The sequence below is a fragment of the Rhineura floridana genome, chromosome 17 (assembly GCF_030035675.1).
Source record: "Rhineura floridana isolate rRhiFlo1 chromosome 17, rRhiFlo1.hap2, whole genome shotgun sequence".
Taxonomy (NCBI): domain Eukaryota; kingdom Metazoa; phylum Chordata; class Lepidosauria; order Squamata; family Rhineuridae; genus Rhineura; species Rhineura floridana.
The window spans coordinates 24328918-24354018 of NC_084496.1; the positions used below are offsets into that span (position 1 = coordinate 24328918).

Sequence of the window (25101 nt, forward strand, 5' to 3'; positions counted from 1 at the left end):
GAACAGTGACGGGATTTTTTTATATATATATTTTTTTAAAAAGATCCAGTAGCTGTCTTTTTTCTTTTCTTTTCAGGATCTTGGTGCATGGTCCCCGCATGCCATACAGATGCTGCATGGGGGGGAATGGCAGAGTGGGGGAGGAGTGGGGAAGACTCCCACCTGGGGTGGTGGTCAGGGGGACAGAGTCCCCCAGGATGGAGTCCATTAGAAGAGATGCTCATTCAGCCACCCTGTAAAGGAGTGGATGGATTATAGATTGAACTGGCCTCCAGGCAGCCCTCTGAGCAGAGTAGAACTGGAAGCCAAATGACATTCCAGCAACTCTGATTTTTTTCTCTCTCTCCCTCTTCCTCCCCCCCCACCTTACTAATTTAATAATGTATTGAACAGAAAAATAGACATTATATTCTTATCTGCCCAGTGGGTGGACAGTCAATCACGGGAAGGAAAATGCTTGAAATAGTCAATATTAATGTTGGCCAACAGGAGCTTTGGATGGGGAAGCAAACTGTTCCAGCATTAAGCTGGGGAACGTGGTGTGTCGGTGGGCAGGGTGACCAGGAAGGGATCACTAGGGGCAGATGGCACGGCACATGGGGGAATCTGTGGCAGGCTGCAGGATGTTCAACCTTTTGCAAGATCCCTTACCATTTTTTAGATGCTACAATGGGGAGGAACCATAGGAGGTGCTTCCATACGGCAGTTGATTGTGGACTTGGTTCTAATCATAGATACAAGTCTGTTGCAGCCATATCTTAGGTGACACTTCATGTATAGCAGAGGGAAGAGTATCCCACAGTGTAGGAGCAATGGTGAAAAATGCCCCTTTGGGGATCACCGCCCTTTCATATTCTATAGGGTACAGTGTTATGAATAAAAATGTCCCCAGGTCAGAGCTTGGAAAAGTTACTTTTTTGAACTACAACTCCCATCGGCCCCAGCCTGCATGGCCAGTGGATTGGGCTGATGGGAGTTGTAGTTCAAAAAAGTAACTTTTCCAAGCTCTGCCCCAGGTGCACCCCAAAACCCCAGTGTTCCTTCCTGCCATCCCGCCTCTTCCTTCCTGAATGGGCAATCAGGGTTGACCTTTTGTTTCACACACACACACACACACACACACACACACACACCCCATCCTGATGCAATTGAGGCCACAGTTTCACAATCAAAGATCTATAAAGGTGGGCACTTAGATGCACAGGTACGTTGGTCTTCCTAGTGTCCTTCAAGAGTACAGGGACTCCAGAGACTCTAACTCACATCAAGTCCACACCCAGGATGGCCAGTGATCAGGGGCCATTGAAGTTGTAGTCCAGCAACAGCTGGAGAGCTACATGTTCCTCGTCCCTGATATAAGACATTAGTTGTGACTCTTCCTAAACAGATACAAATCCAATGTAAATTTGCAGTCTAGATCGCCCTTGATGCTTTTTACTGCCACTTCAGCTGCTGATCTGAGAGAGTGTTTCTCTCTCAGCATTTTTTTTTAGAAAGAGGGAGGGGGCATGTTAGGTGACATGCCCCCCATCACACTCTCTCAGGCTCATCTTTCCCAATAGCAGCTAAGTTGATACTAAGTGCTTTATAAACATTTCCTTTGTAAATCCATGAGAATCGACGCTGCCTTCGCTCCCAGGGGACCAGTGCCCAAAGGCAGCTGTAAGATGAGTTCAGAAGGGCAGAAGCACCACAAAGCATGGGATGATCTAAGATCGACCCTTCCAAAAGTGCCGAGAGAACAACATTTACATTTCAATTCTGGCTCTGTCCTCTCTCCTCTCCGTTGCACAGCCCCCTGCAATGTACCCTCTAGGTGGGCTGACAAGGACACTTGTCTTTCTCAACCCCACCTGCTTCAGTCTTGAAAACACTTCACAAATCTCCACCTCTTCCCTCCATCCAGCATTCTCAAACTCCCAAGATGCTGGGGGCTCAATATGGTCCATCCCTGTATCCATTCCCCTGGGGGAAGTGAATGCAGGAGCTCCTATTTTTGGACAGTTTCTTGCTTACGATATGTCTATTGGTCCTACATATCAGCATACCTGTGCTGAAGGTTTTTTTAGCTGCTATGGGGCCATACTACCCTGAAAACACCCAATCTCATCTGATCTCAGAAGCTAAGCAGGGTCAGGCCTGGTTAGTACTTGGATGGGAGACCTCCTGTGACTACCGGGTGCCCATAGCCTTAGAGGAAGGCAATGGTAAACCACCTCTGAATACCTCTTACCATGAGAACCCTATGAATATATCCAAAAAAGATTCATAAGGCCATCATAAGTTGTAATTGACTTGAAGGCATATAACAACAACATGGGGCCGTAAATAATAGCTCAAGGTTATTCATTGGAGGAGGGGAAAGTATCAGGAACAACCCAAACTGATATTGTGGTCCAGAATCTCCCTGCAGTGTATTCTGGGATGGGGAACCTGGGGGTAGAGAGGGGATGGAGAAATTTGATTCAGTTTGCATTTAAATGAGAACTTCACTAATTGGCACTTGCCGAAACAACATGCAAACGGAAACCCAGCCATCCCTAGAAATGTGCGCATTTTCCAATGCAGTTGTCCAGCCAAGTAGTGTGTACAAAAATGCATACACTGGGGTAGAGTGAGCATTAAAATGCATATATTAGTACAAATAATGTACAAAAATGCATTGTGTTAGGGAAAACAATACATGCACCGAAACGCAGCCATCCTGTGAAGTTCACACTTAATTTTGCAAAGTACTGTGTACAAAAATGCAGCTGCTGGTGTTAGGGATGGGCAAGAAATTTGATTCAGTTCATTATTTAAAGGCAAATTTATCAAACATGAATGTTCTGAAACGCAATGAGAACCGAAACACAGCCGTCCTTTGAAATTTGCATTTATCTGAATTTTGCGATGCAGTTTTCCAACTAAACGGCGTTTACAAAAATGCATATATTTGGGGAAAGTGAGCAAGAAAATGACTACCTTAGTGAAAATAACATAAAGGAATGCATTCTATTCTCATCTTGTTCTCCCCATTACCACATTAGTTTGTGATTTTATAGAAAAGCTTCCTGAAAATTCATCTGCATTTTAGGTCATTTTTTCCTAAGCCCCCTTATTATTAATATTATACATTTTTAATGCAATTCTGCCAAATATACATGTTTGCAAAATAATTTTCCCTACTATAATACATTTTTGTATGCTGGTTTTACTAATAAATGCATTTTTATAAATAGCCCTAGCATATGCATTTTTGTACCCATTACTTGCACTCCAAAATTCAAAGAAGTGCAAATTTGGAAAGATAGCTCTGTTTCAGTCCATGTATTGTTTACAAAAGTGCAAATGTAGTAGGTTTGCTTTTAAATGAAAACTGAACCGAATTTCTCCCCATCCCTTGCCATAGATTGCATGCTTTACATGCAGAAAGTGCCATTAATATGGGTTTGAATTTGCAGTGCTACAACCCACTGGGTACAAAAGCAGATCCAGCGACAAGGACCACTGACTTGCAACTGTAACTGGAAGCAATTAAATGCTTATTTGATACATGGTACGGAAAATACATGAGCATCAACAAAATAAAAGCATGACCTAGAATGACTCCATAGAAGCATAAAGGAAAATCAAGGCACTACAATATGAGTGCTCAAAGCAAGGCAATGAGAATAAAAACATAATTAAGGCAGTGTACGGTGAATTTGAAAAACAGCAACAATATTTAAATAAGAATGATTGGGTGAAAGGAATAATTGACGCCACCGCCACCCCCAAAAAGCTAGTCAAAATCCTTGCGGCAGGCTTCTCATCTCACGGGTCACATCCGGATGTTTCTCAAAAGAAAACCTGGTATGTTATGGCCTCTAGCGCCTCTTATGAATCCCTGGCATCTCCCGTTAAAAGGGCCTCTCAAGTCGTGGGACTAGGGAAGATCCTGAGCTGAGACCTTAGAGCAGGGTTGGGGTACCATATGCAGCTCAAGGGCCACATTCCCACGTAAGCAACTTTCTGAGGGCCACATGCTGGAGGTGGAAGGCAAAAGTGGGTGAAGCAACAGATACGACACCTACTTTTGTACTGTAGGATACATTCTAGCTAGGCAAAAGTCAGAGGCTCACACACACACACAATACACCCCTCCATCGACGCAAGCGAGAACCATTATCACAGTTCAAGCATGCAGCCAGGCAAAAGCACTCTAGGAGGGCATGGACTACAGCTCATGAGGTGTATCATCGGGAGAGAGCCCTAAGGACTGGATGAGGGGATCTGGAGTTTGGCCCCCAGGTCTGAGGTTTCCCACCCCTGATCCAAACATATCCTCTCCCCTCCCATAACTGAGGACTCAAAGAATGGTGGAGGGGTTCCTCTAAGTATTTCCATCATGAAGGGGTTGGGTGTTTTTTTTTAAAAAAAAAAATGAGTGTCTTCTTAGGTTCTTTGACTATACAAAAAAAAAAGACAGGCAGACTCAGAAAGATCTGAAGTGTGGCTGATGCTCTCTGGCTTCCTCGTGGTGGATCCGTGGTGTGTGTCCATGGCCAGTGCTCTGTCTGTGGTTTGCTGTGGAAATGAGCTGAGTTTGGCACAGTTGTGTGACATTTTTTGCGTGTTTAACTGGACGGGGTGTCATGGGGAAAGATACTATGGTGAAATCAATGAGATGGGTCACAGGTCAAAAGGGGGATACGGGTTCACCCTGACTGCTTTCTTCTCAGGAGTCAGCCATTTTCATAACAGGTCTTAGGGAAGGTTGAAGCCCTGTAACGGTGAGAAAGGCAACAAGAGCCTTCCATGGATAATGGAAGGGACCTCAATTCAAAATGGTTCAGATGACTAGCAGAACACAACATAGGGGGCCACACCTACCATTTGGCCACTTCTTTGCCCGCTTACCTCCTCTCTCCATCTGTCTGTATTGTCTGAGCGCTTGTTTACCTCTGGATCTTCCCCCATAACTGTTGGCCCCACCTTTGTTTAACAAACCACGTCAAAGGAGGACATTTTGGCATCAAGGAACCCATTGGGCTGCCCCAACATGCTCTTGCCTTGGGCGGGTAAAGGCAGTCTCCCTGCAATCTCCTTCAGGTGGAGTACACTCTGAACTGATTCCAACATTCAGGAAGGGATGCCAGGGAATTATTTGTCTGAATGCGGTCCCCAGAGAAATCTAGTGCCTCTGAGGGAATTGTTAACCACACAGAAAGGCGGTAGCAGTCTCTTACAGGTTAAGCAGCCAGGTGGGCTGATCTGTGTGCCCAAATTTAATCTCTCATTGGTAAGACTTGAGGTGGCCTCTTGCAGGTGACCGGGTTTATCTTACGTTACCAACTGAGTGCAGCAGTCTCTCTTTGCCAGAAGTTTTTCTCTCCCTGACCATCACACAAATGGAAGCCCAGATAGAGGGGTTTTATTTATTAATTTACTAAAATAAGGGCTTTATTATTATTATTATTATTATTATTATTATTATTATTATTATTATTATTATTATTAAATGTATACCCCGCCCTTCCTATCAGAAGGAGCCCAGGGCGCAAAAAACCCCACTAAAAACCCACTAAAACATCTTAAAAACATACTTTAAAATATATTAAAACAAAACATCTCACCAGTACGGTGTGCCAGCACCTCCTTTTTGCAGCCCATAAGAGCCATTTTGTGCTGGCACTCATGGTACTTCTATCTATCTATCTATCTATCTATCTATCTATCTATCTATCTATCTATCTATCTATCTATCTATCTATCTATCTGTCTGTCTGTCTGTCTGTCTGTCTGTCTGTCTGTCTGTCTGTCTGTCCATCAGCACCTCAATTTTTTCCAAAAAACACTGATTACAGTGCTATCCCACCTTTCCTCTAAGGAACTCACTTTAGCAAACATGGTTCCCTCCTCTTTATGTTATCTTCACAACAACCTTGTAAGGTCGATTAGGCTAAGAGACTACAACTGGCCCAAGGTCTCCCAGTGATCTTCGTGACTGAGTGGAAATTTAAACCCTGGTCTCCCAGCTCCTAGTCTAACATTTTAACTACAACCCCAAACATTTTGTGTGCACAAGAAGAAACCAATGATTTAGAGAGTGACGGTTGGAGGAAAGTTAGAAACTATGAACTTCAGATTTCCCCCAGCCAAAAATAGACACACAGGCAGAGAATGAGTTTAAACCAGTGCTTACATGGGGGGGGGGGCTGATTCTCCTCCCTTGCTGGCCCTAGGGATGCATGATTCAGTCAATTTCCATTACTGATTTCTCCAATGTTAAGTTCAGTGCAGTGCATCAATTCCACATCAGTTTGCCATTTATTTAATTTTTAAGGGGGAAAAAATCAATCCATCCCTATTGTCAACAGTAGTGATACCTCTTGTGGAAAACTCTCATGCAGGGCCTCTCATCACTGTGTGCCCTCAAGCAACTGATATTTTGAAGTATACTGACCCTGACTACAGAGGCTCCATTTTGCTGTCATGGCCAATAGCTTTTGATAGATCATGAATTTGGCTAATCCCCCTTTTAAAACAATGCAAGAAGAGCCCAGCTGGATCCATCTGGTCCAGCACAATAGCTGCTAGCCATGCTGGCTATAGGCTACCTCCAGGATCAGTGGAGCCTCTGAATCCCAGCTGCTGGGGCACAACACTGGAGGAGGGTCGTTGTCTTCATTCCCTGCTTATGGGCTTCCTAGAGGCATCGATTGGCCACTTTGGGAAACAGGATGCTGGAATAAATAGGCTTTGGTCCAGTCTAGCAGGGCACCTATTATCATAGAATAGTAGAGTTGGAAGGGGCCTATAAGGCCATCAAGTCCAACCCCCTGCGCAATGCAGGAATCCAAATCAAAGCATTTTACAGTATGTTCTTCCACCCACTGTGGAAAGGAGAATATGTCAAGGGTGAGGAACATTTTTCAGCCACATTCCCTTCTGGGCAACCCTCCAGGGGCCAGGGGCCAGCAGTGGGCAGGGCCAGAGGCAAAAGCAAGTGGGGCAGCTAATGCAAATTTTACCTTTGTGCAGTTGGCTAGTTTCTACACACCTTCACACACCCCTCTCTGTCCCCCATCCAGACAAGCAAGAGGCCTGATCAGAGTTGAAGGACACGTTCCAGCCAGGGAGAAACATTCCGGGTGTGGAACAGGGCCAGTGAGGGGTGTGGCCTGAGGAGCGGGACCTGTGGCCTGGGAAGAGTTCCGAGGGTCAGACAGGGAAGCCTGAAGAGCTGCATTCAGCCTCTGGGCCAGAGGTCCCGCCCCCTCCATTTTACATCTTCTGTCATCGACGCTCTTCTAACATGTGCAAAATGTTCGAGAACACTCGAAACATCACCGTCTTATTCCTGTCTCTGTCATCAGCCTTCCCCTGCCCTGCGTGACATGCCTTTGTTGCATTTAACACTGGCTTTGCGTGTTTCCCAGCCCCACAGAGCCATGTAAATGGCATGCCTGGGTTTTGGGTGAAACCCTGACAAGGAGGTGGATAGATTGCTCCAGAGGGATGCCTGAGAACTCCCTTGTCGTTGCCAACAAGCGGCAGGCATGCCCACCGCTGTTAAGCATTGACTTACGTTGATGCATTTCAGACTCCGTAGCAGAGCAGCTGGACATGTGGTCTGATACTCTAGAGACATGGAGGCCTGTTAGCCGATCATCACCTGTCTGTGCCTTTTTTAGGGCTCTGCCCTTTCCGTAAGTGGCGTTGCAACATTGGAACTAGCCCAAAGCCTTCAGCCCCAAACCCGTGCCACTTTGGATGTGCAAGAGGCCAAGTTCTGCTAGGGTTTGCTAGCAATGGCAGCTAGTGTCCATTTGAACGGATGGGGCAGAAGGCAGGGAGCCCAACACTCAAAGGAGCCAGGGCCAATCACAGGCAGAGCAACTAATCCTCATCTTGCCCCCATCCTTCTCCACTCAGCTCCACTCAGGACAATGCTGAGACGAAGGACACTGACAGGCAGTGCCACTTCCTGGGCTGGTTGTAAGAAATATGGGAGACAGGAGGGGGGCTGGCTGAGGCCAGACTGAAGTTGGTGGGGCAGCATCCCAATTGCCCTAATGGAGCAGCCTCCAATGTTTGTTAGCATCAATTCTGTATGTGTACCATGTGCACCATGGGTGAACACTGTGATTTATGGGTTGTGCAAAGCCCGTTCAAAAGTATTGGCCATATCCTATGGACTTGTGTGGGCCTGTGCCTTCAACAAAACATTAGGCCTGCATTAAATTCTGGAAAACAATGGCGGATGGAAGAATGGTGGGCAGTACTGGTGCAGTGAGTTGTGTGGCAGACTGGAAAGCAGTGGAATGAGGTCCCGCTAGGCACCAGAGGGCAGGTGACATTTCCGGGTGTGCCACATCTGTCTGTGATGATGTGCTCAAGGGTGTAGGAAGTAAGAGTCTCCCACCATCATCAATCACAAGCACTAGCCTTTGTGCATAACTTTAGTCAAAAAGCTCAGGGCTTGTTCATACACTGGCCTAGCATGCAAAATATTATGAGCATCAGGATGTGGGGGGTGAGTTTCTGAAGCTCATGTACCCCTACATGATCTGTGGGATGTACTGCATTACCAGGTGTATATATGCATATAAATCTCTACATGTGATCTCTCCACTTGGCTTGTGAAAGTTGTGGTTCAGGCACACAAGCACCTGACCACATGGGCACATTCAACACACAGTGGGTGGGGAACCTTCCTAACCCAGAGACTCACTCCTAGGCCGCCACTGTGTGTAGAGTCACATAGATCAAGCTACTGTGAGACCTGACCTTAACCCTCTTGAACCAAAGGAAAACATCTAGAAGCGTATGTTGTCCAGACTTGTCTCATATGTGTTTGTGCAACAGCATATGCTTTGGCCTTCATGGGATTAGGCCTTGATACCACACCACTGTAACCAAGAGTGGAGTCAAGCCCACCATTCCCCAACCACTGCCGCTGCCACTCTGACGTACACCACTGTGCATCCTCACCTTTTCGCAGTGCATGAATTGGCATCTCTTCTAACGGACATTGCATGCATTATGGAACAGAGCATGAGTACCGTGTCGCACGTCACTTCTGATGTCATCAGGGTGTTACTGTATACGTGTCTCCAAGATGAAAGGTCTTCTCCATCCTTTCCCCCACACAGTGAAGATGTTGTGAGAACTTCTTTTCCCTCTGTCTTCTCAACCCACCTGAGAGATCAGCCCAACTTTCCCAGCCTACTTGCTTAATTACCGTAGCATGCCCACACACTGTGTCATGCCAGTAGGAAGGGGCTGATCATGACTTTGCCTCATAACTCTCCTGCAGGGGTGGGAAGCCTGAGGCCCTCCAAGACTATGACTCTCATCATCTATGACCATTGGCCATGATGGCTGGGGCTGACGGGAGTTGGAGTCCAGCAACATCTGGATAGCTGCAGATTCCCTACTCATGATCATCTGGGACTGCATAATCTAGTTGGCAGCTTTCAAATTTTGTTCTGGGGATCCTTGGATATCTTCTTAGGAGCTCAGCAGAAGTTCTTCTGTGTGATCAATTCTGTTGGGCAACTAGCCTGACCACCACTACTGACATATCCCTGCCATTTTCAGCTTTAGAGAGTGCAGAGTGCATTTTAGGGCCCCATCTCAATTCACACAGGGCCACACACACACAGCCCTGTGAGTCTCACAGGCCTCAGTGAAGGTCAGGCTCCAGTTGGTCAGGGTTCAAAATCTGGTTGCCTATCTGATTGGACCAGAAGCAGATATGTTGGACCAAACAAGCAATGGATAATATACAAGGCAGCAGCTGATGGCCATAAGCAAAGAGTGGCTGGTTTTCAGTGCTAGCTCTGTGCTAGTCCACAAAGTAGCAGAGCATGCTGTCCTGACCTTGACAAGAAGCCGGCAGGGCACAAGACAGCCAGGTGGTTTCAGCACCATGGAGAGCTCTTAGTAAGCACTGTGCTCCCAACAAGCCTTGGCTCAAAGCCCTTTATTCCTTCAGGAAACAGAAGGCCTTTAAGAGGCAGGCTTCAGGCCTGAAGTCCTCCTCCTCCTCTCAGATAATTCCCTGCAGGCTCATGGAGGGGGACAGTCCTGTCTGTGTGTGTGTGTGTGTGTGTGGGCACTGACATTATGGACTCCTGATTGCTCAAGGGCCCCTGATTCGTCAGGTCTCGTTCAGACCCAGCAACGATGCTGAGGCCTGGGTCAGTTTCCAATACCTCTGCCTCCAGTGCCGCTGGTTCAACAGATCTGGCCACCCTGTCTTCATATGAGTCATGGCTTGGAGGGCCACATTTGGCCCCAGGGCCTTAGTTTCCTTGTCCCTGCCTTAGAATAACCCGGAATCCTTTGTAACAGCTGGGATTTCCTTGATAAAAGCTCAGCAGAAAGGGTTTCCAAAGTGGGAAAGTTTAAATGCCACTGCCACGACCCAGTCCTACAAGGTACTCATCTCATAGGACTGGGCTTTAAGAATGCCTGTATTTGACCAATACCTTCAATGACAATTCCCCCTTGATTAAGCTTTTGGAAACTGTCACCTGAATAGAATTTAATTGTTGTCACCTTTCTTTGCATGATACACAAGAAAAGCTATTTTCGGCGATGTAGTCCTCCTCCACGCGCAGCTGCACTCCTGTTTTTACATAAAAATCCAAAGCCCTGCTTTCGACACAGAGGCCAGTAGGATTAGCCACGCTTGTGGCACACGGACCGCCTGTCTGCTGCGAGCTGATTTATGGGACTCTTGCAAATAATGTTGAAAGCTAGAATCCACCCAGCCAGAAAAAGAACAACACTTGCTGTCTGCTTCGTTTTCAAATTGCTCGGCTGGAAGAAACATTGGTAACCCCAAGCAAAAGACATTTAAAACATCCTTTTTAGCCATCAAAAGACGGGGGGGGGGTTGTTAATAGCTGAAGAATTGCCAACCAATCTGGTTTCCTCTTGATCTGATTATTTCAGTTCGTACATTCTGATCCAGTTGTCTTTCACATCAGCAAAACAATTTGCAGTGGAACGTCAGCTGGAAAGCATTGAAAAGGTCAAGGGCCAAGGGAGCATGAGGCTGACAAACAGCCACGAGGGCCCCTGGAAGAGTTTGCTTGTTTCTTTAAAGTAACTTTACTTTGCTGTTCAGCCAGAAAGGTTCCCAGAACAGTTTGCAGATAATCTTTTAATCTAAAAAAAATGTGATGCAAAAGAAAAAAAAGCCGTGAGGAAGGAAGAGGGAAAATGAAAACTTAGGTGCCAGTTTTTAACAGTTCTCACAATGACCTGTTTTGAGTTGCGTGCCCCACTGTTTTTCTTTAAATACTTGGTTGCCTCTACATCTTACAGCTCTCAAGATGAAGAGTGTTTATTTATTATTAACAGTGTTTATTTATTATTAACAGTGTTTAGATGCCACGCAATAGCAATGTCCTCTGGACAGCTTACCGACAATAAAAGCAGTAAGGAAAAGCCCAGTAATAATCATAAAATGTATTTTTTTTTAAGTATATGAAGTCTAACATAAAACTTCAGCATTCAAAAAAGGATTCAGCATCAGAGAGCAGAGCCACATAAAAATACACTATGGCCCTGTTAGTGGTTTCCCATGGCTCAGACACACAGCTCATAACTACCAGAACCCATGCATTCAGTACTCTGGGCCCAACTCTGTGAATATTTGAATTTTTTATGAGAACCAAATGTGCAGGAAAGAACTCACAAGATTTGCACCAACCTTGCCCGACCTGTAGTTTTTATGAACAGGGCAGCCCTGAAGTGTTCCAGAAAGATTTCGCTTTCTGTCCAGGAATTCTGAAGTATGATGGAAGTGTGCTTAATTTCTTTGTGGGTGGAGGAATGTTCCCCAAGACCCTTCGCTGTCATGTGTGTCCAGAGGTCGTTGTTCATTACGTGACGGGCTTGACACCTTCCATTTCTCTCTGAAACCCTCAGCTGTATACCAAAAAAAAAGAAAACAGAGAGGCATTTGTGCCATAAAATGCACTCATCTGCAAGGAAACAGTGTGGCTGTCCCTGCCAGCATGCCTTGCACCCCAAAATACAGCAGATGGGGCTAACGGCTATGTTTCCACTTGTCTCTTTCTGCAGAAGCCCAACGGCGACCGTATTATGCTGATTACTGTCCTGCCCGGAAATACATCCACACGCTTTGCACCAGTCACTACCTGGACCTTTTCATCACCTTTATCATTGGAGTCAATGTCATCACCATGTCAATGGAACACTTCAACCAACCCAAGGTAGAAGCAATACTTGAGAGGAGCACTGTCATAGAGCACTTGTTTTGCACACAGGAGGTCCAAGATTCGCTTTCTGGGCTCTCCAGTTCAGCAGAGATTTCAGGTAGCAAACCTAGGAAAGACTTTTCTTTAAAAGAAATCATTACAGGTCATCAAATTTTCAAAGTAGATTCCAAAAAACAATAAAAAATAAGATAGTGTTTACATATATAGTTAAGGTATAGAATAATACTTATTTCCAAGTGGCTTAGTGAATAAGTTAGATTGCTACCATTAACAATCAAGTAAAGGTTTTTCTTTGCCTGCTGCCAGTCAGAGTAGCCCGGATTGGAGGACTTTTTTTGGGTGGAGCAGTGATTGTGATCTTCACCTTTGTAAGGTAGGTTAATTTCTACACACACCCCTCTCTGTCTGCTATCTGGACAAGCAAGAGGCATTAGCAGCCTGGATAGAGTCCCAAGGACCAGACTAAGAGACTTTGAACTCTCTCATCCGTATTCAGACCCTGGCCTGGGGTTCCCTATCCTTGTGCTAAACACAGCTATTATAAAAAAAAAGGGTCTAGTTGAACTTACCAACATTCCAGTATTGTCACACTATGTGTTTCTTCACCCTTGGAACAAGTACAGAGTAACATCTAGATTGCCCCATAACTGAAATTGTGCGCCAGGAGAAATTTCATCTGATTTCACGTATTCCGGCTTCCTGTCAGTGTGGTCAGCCTGATGCTTCTGGGAAACGCACAAGCAGGGCATGATGGAGTAAGACAGGTTCTAGTAAATGAGAGGAATAATGTCCCAGAACATGGAGGTTCCATTTGGATTAATCAATGAATTTGCTTTCTGCCTTGATATGGAGCTGCTTCTTACTGAATCAGAATGTTGGTCCATGTAGCCTAGTGTTGTCTGATCTAGTCATGGAGAACCTCAGGCCCAGAGGCTGAATCTGGCCCTCTAGACCTCTCTGTCTGGCCCTCAGAAGACTTAACAGGCCATACCCCTTCTCCTCACTGGCTCTGCTTCGAATCCCAAATATTTCCTCTTGGCTGGAACGGGTCCTGGAATTCTAGTTGTGCCTCTTGTCTGAATGGAGAATAGAGAGGGATGTGCAAACATGTGTAGAAACTGGACAGAGGTTTTTAAAGGTACATAAATTGCACTACCCACGTTTGCCTCTGGGCGTGCCCACCACTGGCATAAGGCCCCTGGAGGGTTGCCCACAAGGGAATACGGCCCTTGGACTGAGAAGGTTCCCCACCCATGATTTAGCATAACATCTCATTTGCCTGCACAAGATCAGGGGAAACTCTGTGAACTCATCATCCATGTGAATTATTATTACTGTTATTAATTCATTAATTAAATTCCTATCCCGCCCTTCCCCCCAGATGGAGTGTGGAGGGGCGTCAAATATTGTGGAGAACCTCACCCTAACAGTTGTTTTTGATTCCTCGCAGTCATTGGATGAAGCACTGAAATACTGCAACTATGTCTTTACCATTGTCTTCGTGTTTGAAGCTATGTTGAAGCTGGTAGCATTTGGGTTTCGGAGATTCTTCAAAGACAGGTTAGAAAAATTCTTCAGGGCTGAATGAGGGGAGGGAGAGGGGAGCCTCAGAGCATAAACTGAGTGCTGCTGATAACAAATAGCACATGTTTTTGTGAACTGAGCATCAACTGGCACATCTAAGAATGCTCAAGCAAATGGCAAACCAGCAGTCTAGGATTCAGTTTGACTGGCCTTCCTTGCTGAAGGAGTCTTCCTGTTGGCTTCCCCACCTGTGATTTAGCATAACATCTCATTTGCCTGCATAGGATCAGGGGGAAAGCTCTGAACTCATCGTCCATGTGAATTAATATTACTATTATTTATTAATTAATTAAATTTCTATCCCGCCCTTCCTCTCAAAAGGTGGGCAGGATCGTGCCTTATTCCCCAGCCCTGAAAATCCTACCCAACCCCACCCATTGGAGGAAAAAATAGGTATGCTTGTTTTACACCAGGAGTAGACAGCTTATGGCCTTCAGCTAAGGATGGACAAGAATTCCACTGAATTCAGATTTAGCACCAGATTTTTCAGTGACTCGTATGTTTTCCATCTTTGTGGAATGATTGTTCTCTCCAAAATTCAGAAGCTTTCTCCCAACAGCAGATTTCCCCCCCCTCGAATTTATTGCTATTTTATAGATTTACGCACAGCACAGCAGTACAGCTCTCTCTCACTCTCTCTCTCTCAGTGCTACCTCCTCCTCCACTTGAATAATCCAAGGTCCAAGTGGGGAGGAAGCAAGCCTAGCCTATAATAGCAGAGGAGGATGTGAAACCGCTTTCCTTTCAAAATATCAATAATTCCTTTCAAAAATTTATATTTTCTTTCAAAATATTGATAATTCCTTTTAAAATATTGATAGCGTTGATTTGGGGAGGAAGAGTGGCAAGAGTGATCTGTTTTTCCCCTGGAAGTCCACTGGGCAGGGAGGAAGAGAGATTCCAGAAAAACAAAGGTATAAAAGGGAGTGTTAGAAAGGGGGGAGAGAAACGGTTATGGCACAAAGAGAGAAAGAAAAGGAGTGACCACACCCACTTCTGGCTCTGCCCTGCCCGCTGTGGGCTTTGGCTCTACCAAAATCAGCATGTGACAGCCCCCCCAACCAATCACCCTTGAAGGGATGTGGCCATTGACAGAACAAAATGTTGCCCACCCCTGTTTTAAACTAAGTGACAAGGGCTTTGCAGTATGATTGTGTTTATTTTGTTACAAGATTTATATACTGCTTAATTTTAAAAAAAAACTGTAAGCAGTTTATATAAAGTGGCATCAAATGTTTATTTAAAAGAGCAATAAAAACAGACCTTAAAACCACAAAATGATTGATATATAGATAAAATCAACCTATTGTTAAAAACAGACATCTTAAAATTACATGTCTGGGTGAAAATGGAAATGGACTGCCTTCAAGTTGATTCCAACTTATGGCAACCCTATGAATACGGTTTTCATGGTGTGGTGTAGTGGTTAGAGTGTTGGACTACGACCTGGGAGACCAGAGTTCGGATCCCCACACAGCCATGAAGCTCACTGGGTGACCTTGGGCCAGTCACTGCCTCTCAGCCTCAGAGGAAGGCAATGGGAAACCACCTTTGAATACCGCTTACCATGAAAACATGTCTGGGTAGGTTTGCCTAAACAAACAGGTTTTTTTTAAGCAGGCATAAAAAAACCATGCAATGAAGGCGCCTGCCTAATATCAATAGGCAGTGAGTTCCAGAGAGTAGATTCTGCCACACTGTGCTTGGACTTGGCAAGGCTCAGGCGGGCTGTCAGTTTCCAGGACCCTAGGGTAGCTAGCTGTTGATCCTAGAAGGCCAGGAGCAGGTGTGTAGTCCAAAACGGGCCAGGGTCAACTTCCAAGTATCTAGGGGTGGGATATGGATAAAGCAGGTGAATAGTTAAAATGCAGTAGTGGTCAAGACCCAGGTCAGCAACCAAGAAAGGCCACAGAAGCTAGGCAGTGTCCTCCTCACATGAGAGAGGGATCACTGAGAGGCAACCTGGGGTTTTATAGGGCCTGGTGGTCAGGGATTGGTCCTTGGTGGTCAGGTGATGGAATAGTCAGAAGGCTGGTACTACAGCCTAGATGGTGCCCTCTGGGGGCTGCTAGTATCTAAGTTCAGGTGGGTAATGACCGGAGACAGGGCCATTTCAGCAGTGTCACCCTGATCAGAACACCCTCCCTTGGGTGCCTTGGTTAGAACACCTCTCTCCCAGCACTATGTCTATTGAATTGGAGGTCCCTAGTCAAGTACTTTCTATTTAAACCCAGCTTTTCATCAGCAGTTGACTTCTTGAGTGTCTCTATAATCCATGGAGATACAAACACTAATATAACATGGATGTAAACAAATACAAATATGTGGGGGGGTTTACATCCACATTATATTGGTGTTTGCAGAAATGTTATAAAAGGTGAGCCATATTTTCCCAAAGCTCCGTTTGAGTGGTTCCCCCACCACCACCTCTGTTGTTCTCATCTCAGGTATTTTGTGTGATCTCAAACTGGAAGCATTCAATCAGTACTTGCAAGGAATCGATCCTTGAGTGTGGCAGCCCTTGCTCTGGAACTCCCTGTCTTTTGATATTAGGCAAGCACCTTTGCTGTACTATTTTCGGCACCTGCTAAAAAAAATTTGGTCAGCCATATAACCTGATTATGTATGTTTGTTTTAAAACTGTTGATTTTATCTATATTTGATCGATTTTATTAAGTCTGTTTTTCAAGTTTGATTTTGTCGGTATTGTCTTATGTCTATTTCATATTCTTTTATGTAAACTGCTTAGAGGGTTTTTTTTAATTAAGTGGTATATAAATCTTGTTACATAAAAACAACTGTTTGGAACAGCATTACTCAGTAAGGTGACTCTCCAGACCTTTGCTAAACCCCATGCATTTCTGTTCACGAAAGACTAAATGCAAGGTATTTGGTGCCATTAAAACAGGAAATCTACCTCGTAGCTCTGCAAACCTCAGCTCTTTTATGTTATTCTGCCTTCCCATTTTTACCCTCTTAGATGGAACCAACTGGATCTTGCCATTGTCCTGCTGTCCATTATGGGCATCACGCTGGAGGAGATTGAAATGAACGCCGCGCTCCCCATCAACCCCACCATTATTCGCATCATGCGGGTGCTCAGAATTGCTAGAGGTGAATCTGAGGGTTGGTCAGGTGTCACTGTAAACACACAAAGCCAGCAACAGCCTATTTACAGTGCAATTCTACATGTGTCTACTCAGAAGTAAGCCCTGTTGAGTTTAATGGGACCTACTCCCAGGTACTTGTGTCCAGGGCTGGAGACACATACAAGTCTACTCCAGGGGTAGGGAACGTATATGGCCTTCCAGCTGTTGCTGGAGCTCCAGCATCAGCTCCAGCCAGCATGTCCCAGTGGTCTGGAATGATGGGCGATGGAATCCAACAATATCTTGAGGGCCACAGAATTGCCTTCTTCACTTTTCATGGAGTTTTTAACAAAAGCCCTGCTGGATAGGACCAAAGGTGGGACATCTAGTCCAGCATCCCATCCCCAACAATGACAAGCTAGATGTTTCCAGGAAGCTTACAAGCAGAGTATGAAAGCAACAGACCTCCACTATGCTTTACCTCTGGCATCTTGTACTTCAAGGTACACTGTCTCTGAGCATGGAGGCTCCATTGTTTGTTAATTCCACGTTGTTTTCCCTTCTAGTGCTGAAGCTACTCAAAATGGCCACAGGGATGCGGGCCTTGTTGGACACAGTGGTCCAAGCTCTCCCCCAGGTAAGCCTGGAGACCTGCTCCACCAGAACAAACCAGCTTTGGATGTTTCCTCTGAGAATTTGGGCTAGTAGGGTCTTTTTCCCCCAAAATAAAAAAAAAACCCAAAAAACCTGAACGTCGTTTTCTAAAACTGTCGACAAAGGGCCTCCATCGACACAAAACTTTGTTTCTGCAAGAAATGGAAAGTTATGCTGATACTCCCTGTTGATGGGTTTGAATGCAAATACTGCATAAAATGCCTTACCCAGAACCCCTTTGGGCGTGCCCTGCATTCGGATAAAAGTCTCCGCAGATGAGCCTAAGAGTCCACTATGTACCTGATGGTACTGTTCAAATGCAACATTAAAATCAGGAGCAGGGAGACTCAGGTGTAGGAGCCAAATGTGGCCCTCCAAGCCTCTCTAACTGGCCCTTGGGACTCTGCCCACAACACACACCCTCTCTCTAGGCCATGCCTCTCACCGGCCCTGCTTTGCACCTTCCTTGAGTGTTTTGGCCTGGCTGGAACGTGTCCTTGAACTCTGAGCTTGCCTGGATGAAGGATGGAGGGGTATGCAAGCACATGCAGAAACGTGCCTACTGTGCAAAGATAAAATATGCACACAGTTGTGCCCAAGGCAGATTCTATTCTGTCTTAGCAAATTTGGGCTCCGAAAGAAATCATTTGCCCTGTTATGTGCCACGTGCTGCTATTTAAAGAGTCGTATTTTCAAGTCGTCGTGTAGCGGCTGCCTCCTCCCATCTCTTCCGCCGAAGATTCCCAGTGGGAGGCCAGACATTTGTGGTTTTACTCAGTCAACCAGAGGGCAGCAGAGCAGGGGATGACAATTATTGCTCATGGGATAAAACCCGCTTACATGATTATTTGCAGAGCCTTGTCAAATGATAAGCCAGCCAAACGGGATCTGACGGGATTCTTTTTGCTGGCTGTAGGCCTGTTCACATCTCCTGGGAGCGATGCCCCCTTTTTGCACATGCGTCTGTCAGCAGGGGCGTTGTTTTGACGTGGTGCAACCCCATCTCCGCAGGGGTGACCCACGTGGGAGGAACCAATCTCCTGCAGTCAGCATCCTTTGCAAGGAGGGTGTAAAGTGTTAGGAGAGGGCCTTGAACCAGGGCTGCTAGCAGTCATGCTCCCTTGCCCTACCCTCAGTACTCCGTTTCTACCACAAGTCTGACAGACTCGAGGGCAGTGTTCTGAGGGTGCCATCTAAGGCTGCCTCCTGAGCTGACCATCAGCTGACCAGGAGGGACCAATCCCTGTCCACTAGCCCTTATATAGACCTTTCAGAAGTCAGGGGCGTCTAGAGAAGAGCCTCAATGCACGTGCTTAGGATTCATTTCAGCTGGGAATGAGTGAGGACGTTTTGACTCAGGGGTAGGAACCCTCAAGCCTAGGGACTAAATGCAACCCTCAAGGCCTCCCTTGGCCCTTAGGACTTTCTCCAGGCCTCACCAGTCACCAGACGTGCTCTGTGGCCTCCTGGAGTGCTTTTGCCTGACTGTAATGTGTCTTTGAAAGGTGATACGGCCTCTTGTCTGCCAGGATAGAGGGGTGTGTGTGTGTGAGAGAGAGAGAGAGAGAGGGAAAGGGAGGGAGGGAGCTCTGACTTTTGCGTGGCTCAAATGTGGCCTACTGCACACAGGTAGGAGTCACACCTGTTGCTCCACACACATACGAATTAACTGAAAACTCTGTACCAAAATTGAATTGGGCAGGATCAGGGGTGTAGTCATTGGGGGGGTGTCTTAGACCCTTGACTTTTTTGCAAGCAGGGTCCCAACGTCTTCAGCATCCTACGAGATAATCAGCATGAAAGGAGAATGTGTTAGCCACTGAGAAGAGTCTTCTAATATGCTCCCTTGTCCTCTCCTGCCGATTGGAGCCAATCAGAGTGAAAGGAGGTGATTCAGCCATTGAGGAGACTCTTCTCAGCAGCTAACACTCCCCTTTCATGCTTATTGGCTCCTATGGATATCTGTTGTTGTGGGAGAAGGCAGTAACAAGGATCTATTCTCAACCCAGCAGTAAAAAAGGGGGTGTGGCTGTGGCTAACATGAAGGGACTCTGCACTTCTGAACTTGCCACTCTATGACCCTATCTTCCCATACATCTGCTCCCATGAGTGATACATGCCCTGATCTCCTCTCGATTAGACTACTGTAATGCGCTTTACGTGGGGTTACCCTTGAAGACGGTCCGGAAACTCCAGCTGGTACAAAACGCGGCGGCACGCTTAATAAAGCAGACCCACCGCCGCGATCATATCACCCCAGTGTTGATTGAATTACACTGGTTGCCAGTTGTATACCGGGCCCAATTCAAGGTGTTGGTTTTAACCTTTAAAACTCTATACGGTTCCGGCCCAGTTTATCTCAAGGAGCGCCTCCAGTATCACCAAATATGCCGCCAAACAAGATCAGCCTCACAGGACCTTCTCTCGGTCCCACCGACTAAGACAACTAGGTTGGTGCGGACCAGGGAGAGGGCTTTTTCGATCGTGGCCCCCACCCTCTGGAACTTACTTCCCTTTGACCTTCGGCATGCCCCCTCCCTGTTGACTTTTCGCCGAGCCTTGAAGACCTGGCTCTTCAGGCAGGCCTATGGGATCTCTGGGGTGGGTTAGGTTTTACACTGTATTAATGTAAGATGGTCTTCAGATGAGATGTTATGATATTAATAATGTGATGATTATGTATATGAGCAGATTGTATTTTATATTGTATTTTATATTGTACGTCTCCCAGAGTGTCCGTTCAGTCGGACAGATGGGCGTCTGCTAAATAAAAATTTATTATTATTATTACTACTGGGTAGAATTCTAGCACATCTAATCTAATCATGATTCAAGAAAGGCCTAGAGATGTGAAAGCCCAGGAAAAAAAATTGGGGGGCAGTTTTTCTCCATTTTTTTTTCAGTTTTTGGGAAAAACTGGAAGTAACAGGAAAAAATGTTTTTTTTCTGAATTTTTCCGTTTTTGTTTCCAGGACATATTTCTAGACAGGCCACATCATGCCTTGGGCTATAAGTGAAGGACTTCCTTTGAGGTCAAGATCAGAATTATCAGGACCCTTCTGTGCTTTAAAAAAAAATCAGTATTTTGACACCTACCCATGATGAAAAGGTTCAGCTTGGACACTCTATAGTGTCCCTTTAGAACTGCCTTATAATTGGGTATATATATGGAACTGCAATAGTTTTTTGAGGTTTGTAGAAAGTGTAATTCCTAGATATTAGAAGGGATGGAGGAGAAAGGTGATTCTTTGCAATAAATTTACGTAATTTGCCCTTCCTGAAACAATGTGAGAACTGAAACTCAGCCATCCTTCAAAATTCGCACTTCTATGAATTTTGCAGTTGAGATCTCCAGCCAAGGAACAGGTACAAAAATGCACACAGTAGGATAAAGTGTGTGTATAACTGCACATATTGTACAAAAATGCATTATATTAGGAGAAATTGCTTTGCAAAAGTGTATATTCAAAAAATGGGTTCATTAGGAGAAATTCATGCTAAAATGCTGATGGATTGCTATGAGGACTTTGAAAAAAAAATCATTACAAACTGATGCGGAAATGTGAAGAACTGTACTTAAGGTTGGAAAAATGAGATAGGCAGAAACCAAAATGGACAGATTCACCCATCCCTAAATACGGGAAAGATTTTGCATAGGGAGTTGCTTTGCCTCATGGCTTCACTGTGTGTGAGAGCAGGCAGTTCCGTGTGACAAAGAGACAGAAACAACAGACTGGCCTTTTATATCTGTGCTGCAATGATGCCCTGCTGCTTGTGCCTTCCACTTGCCTGACTTGTTTAACTTTCGTCATTTTTAGGTAGGGAACCTCGGCCTGCTCTTTATGCTCCTCTTTTTCATCTATGCTGCCCTGGGAGTGGAGTTGTTTGGAAAGTTAGGTGAGTTCGCATTTTCCCTATTCTGCCCTCAGCAACTCTGTTGACATGCCAATATCACTATCAGCGATAGAGAGTCTAGATGTCATTGGATTACAGCTCCCAACATCCCTGGCCACTGGCCATGCAGGCCGGGGCTGGTGGGAGTTGGAGTCCAACAAGATCTGGAGGGCCTACCTACAGGTTAAGAACATCAGAAGAGACCGGCTAGATCAGGCCAAAGGCATCCTGTCCTCACAGCATCCTGTTTTCACAGTGGCCCGCTAGATGGCCATGGGTAGCACACAAGCAGGATCTGAGCACAACAGCAATCTCCTGCTGTTTCCAGCAACTGGTATTCATAAGCATGCTGCTTCTGACAGTGGAGGTGGAGCATGGCCATCATGGTTATTAGCCACTGATAGTCTTATCCCCATTTTGGGTGTATGGGAGGAAGAGTTAATGTCTGTGGTAGGGGCACACACCCAATTGCTTGAGAGGCAGTTCAACAACAGGTGCCCAGGTCCTTCTGTCGGGCTTCAGCAATGGTTGGGCTCCAGAGGGAGATGTTTCTGGACAGCCAGTCCAAATCAGGCAGGGTTTGTACTCCAGAACTGTTGGAATGCTCAGGCAGCACTTGGTACTCAATGCCAAGCTCAGCCTGCTGGCCTTGTAGTGAAAGCAGAGCACTACCGGGACAGTTTTGTCTTTAAAGGGGCCTGGACATGTGCCTTTCGCTGAGCCATTTGGGCAATGGCTGACTTGTTCCAAAATTCACTCCGGCTGAGTTTTGGCTCTTTTCTTACACAGACTGCAGCGAGGATAACCCTTGCGAAGGCCTGAGCCGGCATGCGACCTTCAACAACTTTGGCATGGCCTTCCTTACCCTCTTCAGGGTGTCAACTGGGGACAATTGGAACGGGATTATGAAGGTAGCCCCCCACATCTTTTTCCCTGCTCAAATCACTTCTGGGTGCTATGCTTTGACTTTTATTATTATTACTATTATTATTATTATTATTATTATTAACATTATTATTATTATATCCCACCTTTCCTACAAGAAGGTTCTCCCCCCCCGCATTTTATCCTCACAACAACCCTGTGGGGTAGGTTAGGCTGAGAGACTGTGACTCTCCCAAGGTCATACAGCAAACTTCATGCCTGAAGGGATCTGAACCCTGGTCTCCCAGATCCTAGTCCAACATTCTAACTGGTACACCACGCTGGCACGAGTGCTAGCGACAACAACAGATCCTCCACTGCACCTGAGGGCAGCAGGCTAGCTTGGGGGGTGCAGCCAGTGGTGGCTGGTGCTCTGTTTGTCATGAGAAGCTGTTTGGAATTACAACAGAATTTGGCCACCAGAATTGTTCTTATTTATTCAATTCTATGCTGCTTATATGCCAAATTGGCTTCTAAGCAGTTTGCAGGTATAAAAGCAATTTTAAAAATCCATCCACAATAAAACAATTCCATCAAAACATTTAAGAAGCCCCATAATTAACATTTAATAATTAAAATTTAATAATTAAAATTGACAATAAAACAAGTGTGTTCAAAACTGTAACAATTAAAACAGTTAAAAAGAGCAATTAAAACAATTAGATCAGCATGTTCAGGGGAATGTTTGCTGAAACAGGTATGTCTTCAAGAGCCAGCAAAATGCCTATGCTGATGGAGCCTCTTGCATTTCAGCAGGCAGGTGCATTCTGACTACCTTGAACAAATAGGGAACATATTGTTTTTCCTTTAGTTTCATTGGCTCCCAGGTGGTTTTCAGGCCCAATTCAGAATGATGGTGATGCTGCACCCCTGCAGCTTTCGCAAACCAGGTGCCTTCTAGAAGTTCTGGACTACGTATTTCCAAATGTCGTATCTAGGGATGGAGTAGAAGTTCTATTGAGTTCACATTTAAAGTCAAATCTATCAAATTTGCCCTTTCCAAAACAATATGAGAACCAAAACATAGCCATCCTCTGAAATTCGTACTTACCTGAATGTTGCAGTGCTGTTCTCTAGGCAAACAACATTTACAAAAATGTGTATAGTAAGGGAAAGTATGCACAAAATGAATATGTTAGTGAAAATAACAAATATTAGTCAAAACTGCTTGCAGGAGTCTGTACATTCGTCAAAACTTCTTGCAAGAATGTGTACATTAGTCAAAATTGCATACAAAATTGTGTTTATTAGGAGAAAGTCACACTCAAGTGCCGAAGAATTTTTGTGAGGATTTTTTAAAAAACAAAATTGTAAATTGTTGCAGAAATGCGTAGAACTCATTTTAAGATTGGAAAACTGAGAAACTGAGATAATGAAAATTGACAGATTCTTCCACCCCTAACTACAAACTCCTCTCACCTGCAGACAGCACAGGGCACTAGACCTGATGGACCCACCCACCTCTTACATTCTCTCTATTCCTTTGCCTTTTTCCAGGACACACTCCGGGAATGCCACAGGGAAGACAAGCACTGCCTCAGCTACCTGCCCATCATCTCCCCAGTTTACTTCGTCACCTTCGTCCTCATTGCCCAGTTCGTCCTGGTCAACGTGGTGGTGGCTGTCCTGATGAAACACTTAGAAGAGAGCAACAAGGAGGCGAAGGAGGATGCCGAGATGGATGCTGAAATTGAGCTGGAGATGTCCAGGGGGGTCTGCACCCCAGTCAGAGCCCCCGATGGTGGCCAGGGCACTTCCAAGCCAGGGTCACCCCTCCTGGTGAAGCATCCTGCACAGGTAAAGCACAAAGCAAAGAACAGTCGGCAACATGTTCAAACAGCTCATTCCTGAAGGTGTGGGAGGGACGTCAGAGCATGGGCCTGGTGCAGGTTTGGACCACAAACCAGTTATCTTTGTAACATTTCCACTTGCCCGCTCTTACCCGCCGGTCAATTTTTACCAAGAATATTTGCCCACAGTTTAATTTGTGAAGAAAAGAACATTAACCCTGTTTGAACATTATCATCATATGGAGAACGAGACTCTTGCTTCCACCAGTAGTCCCAACCCCTCCCCCATTGTTCAGGTAGAGGGGGCATCTCTATAGGGGAGCATGGTGTATGTGCATAGCCTCTCCCTATGATTTACAGACATTCTGCTCCACACACCCCCCCCATGTACCGATGGCAGCAAGGCCAGTCATCACTGTCCCCCTCACCTCCTCTGTGCAACTACTGTCATGTGGCCAACTGTTTTGACTTATCATTTCCAGACGCTGTAAGTCATCAAGGTTTGTCACACTTCATTGTGACATCTCTCCCTTTTGGATCAAAGCTTTTATTGCTATGTAATGGTGATTTTATTATAGGAGTCCAAGCAGACCAGCAGGTGATTTTATTATAGGAGTTCCAACCAAAGCAAGTGGAAACCAGAATGGCAATGCCATTTCCAGCCAATCACCTGGGAAACTTTCCTGGTCAAGCCCCACTGAAATCCATTTTATTTATTTGTTACCGTTTTTCAGTTCCACACCTCCTCCAGTTTGCTCAGGGGATGTGTACATGGCTCTCTCTGCTGCCCTAGTCTACCCTCACAACACCCCTGTGAGGTAGAGTAGGCTGAGACACAGTGACTAGCCCAAGGTGGGGATTTGTGCCCAGATATCCCTAGTCCTATTTTCATATTTTAAGTGCTACAATACACTGACACTTATGTGCAGGAGAGTTTCATGG

The 25101-nt window shown here is 45.5% G+C and overlaps 1 protein-coding gene, 1 long non-coding RNA gene and 1 pseudogene across 5 annotated transcripts in view; 2 read left to right on the forward strand and 1 right to left on the reverse strand.

Annotated features, from left to right (window-relative positions):
- Positions 1 to 25101, forward strand: part of CACNA1H (calcium voltage-gated channel subunit alpha1 H) — a 206140-nt gene that overhangs the window by 166814 nt on the left and 14225 nt on the right. For all 4 annotated transcript variants that reach the window (XM_061599729.1, XM_061599731.1, XM_061599730.1 and 1 more), the window contains exons 24-30: positions 12067 to 12218; positions 13675 to 13784; positions 16789 to 16922; positions 17464 to 17534; positions 21370 to 21448; positions 22235 to 22356; positions 23867 to 24166. In XM_061599729.1, coding sequence (XP_061455713.1) covers positions 12067 to 12218; positions 13675 to 13784; positions 16789 to 16922; positions 17464 to 17534; positions 21370 to 21448; positions 22235 to 22356; positions 23867 to 24166 — 968 coding nt within the window. The remainder of the gene's footprint in view (positions 1 to 12066; positions 12219 to 13674; positions 13785 to 16788; positions 16923 to 17463; positions 17535 to 21369; positions 21449 to 22234; positions 22357 to 23866; positions 24167 to 25101) is intronic.
- Positions 2073 to 2190, forward strand: LOC133372159 (5S ribosomal RNA; annotated as a pseudogene).
- Positions 22856 to 25101, reverse strand: part of LOC133371853 (uncharacterized) — a 32326-nt gene continuing 30080 nt past the window's right edge. Inside the window, exons 6-7 of the long non-coding RNA XR_009759406.1 lie at positions 23947 to 24158; positions 22856 to 23303 (exon numbers count right to left, since the gene is read on the reverse strand). This is a non-coding gene — a long non-coding RNA (uncharacterized LOC133371853). The remainder of the gene's footprint in view (positions 23304 to 23946; positions 24159 to 25101) is intronic.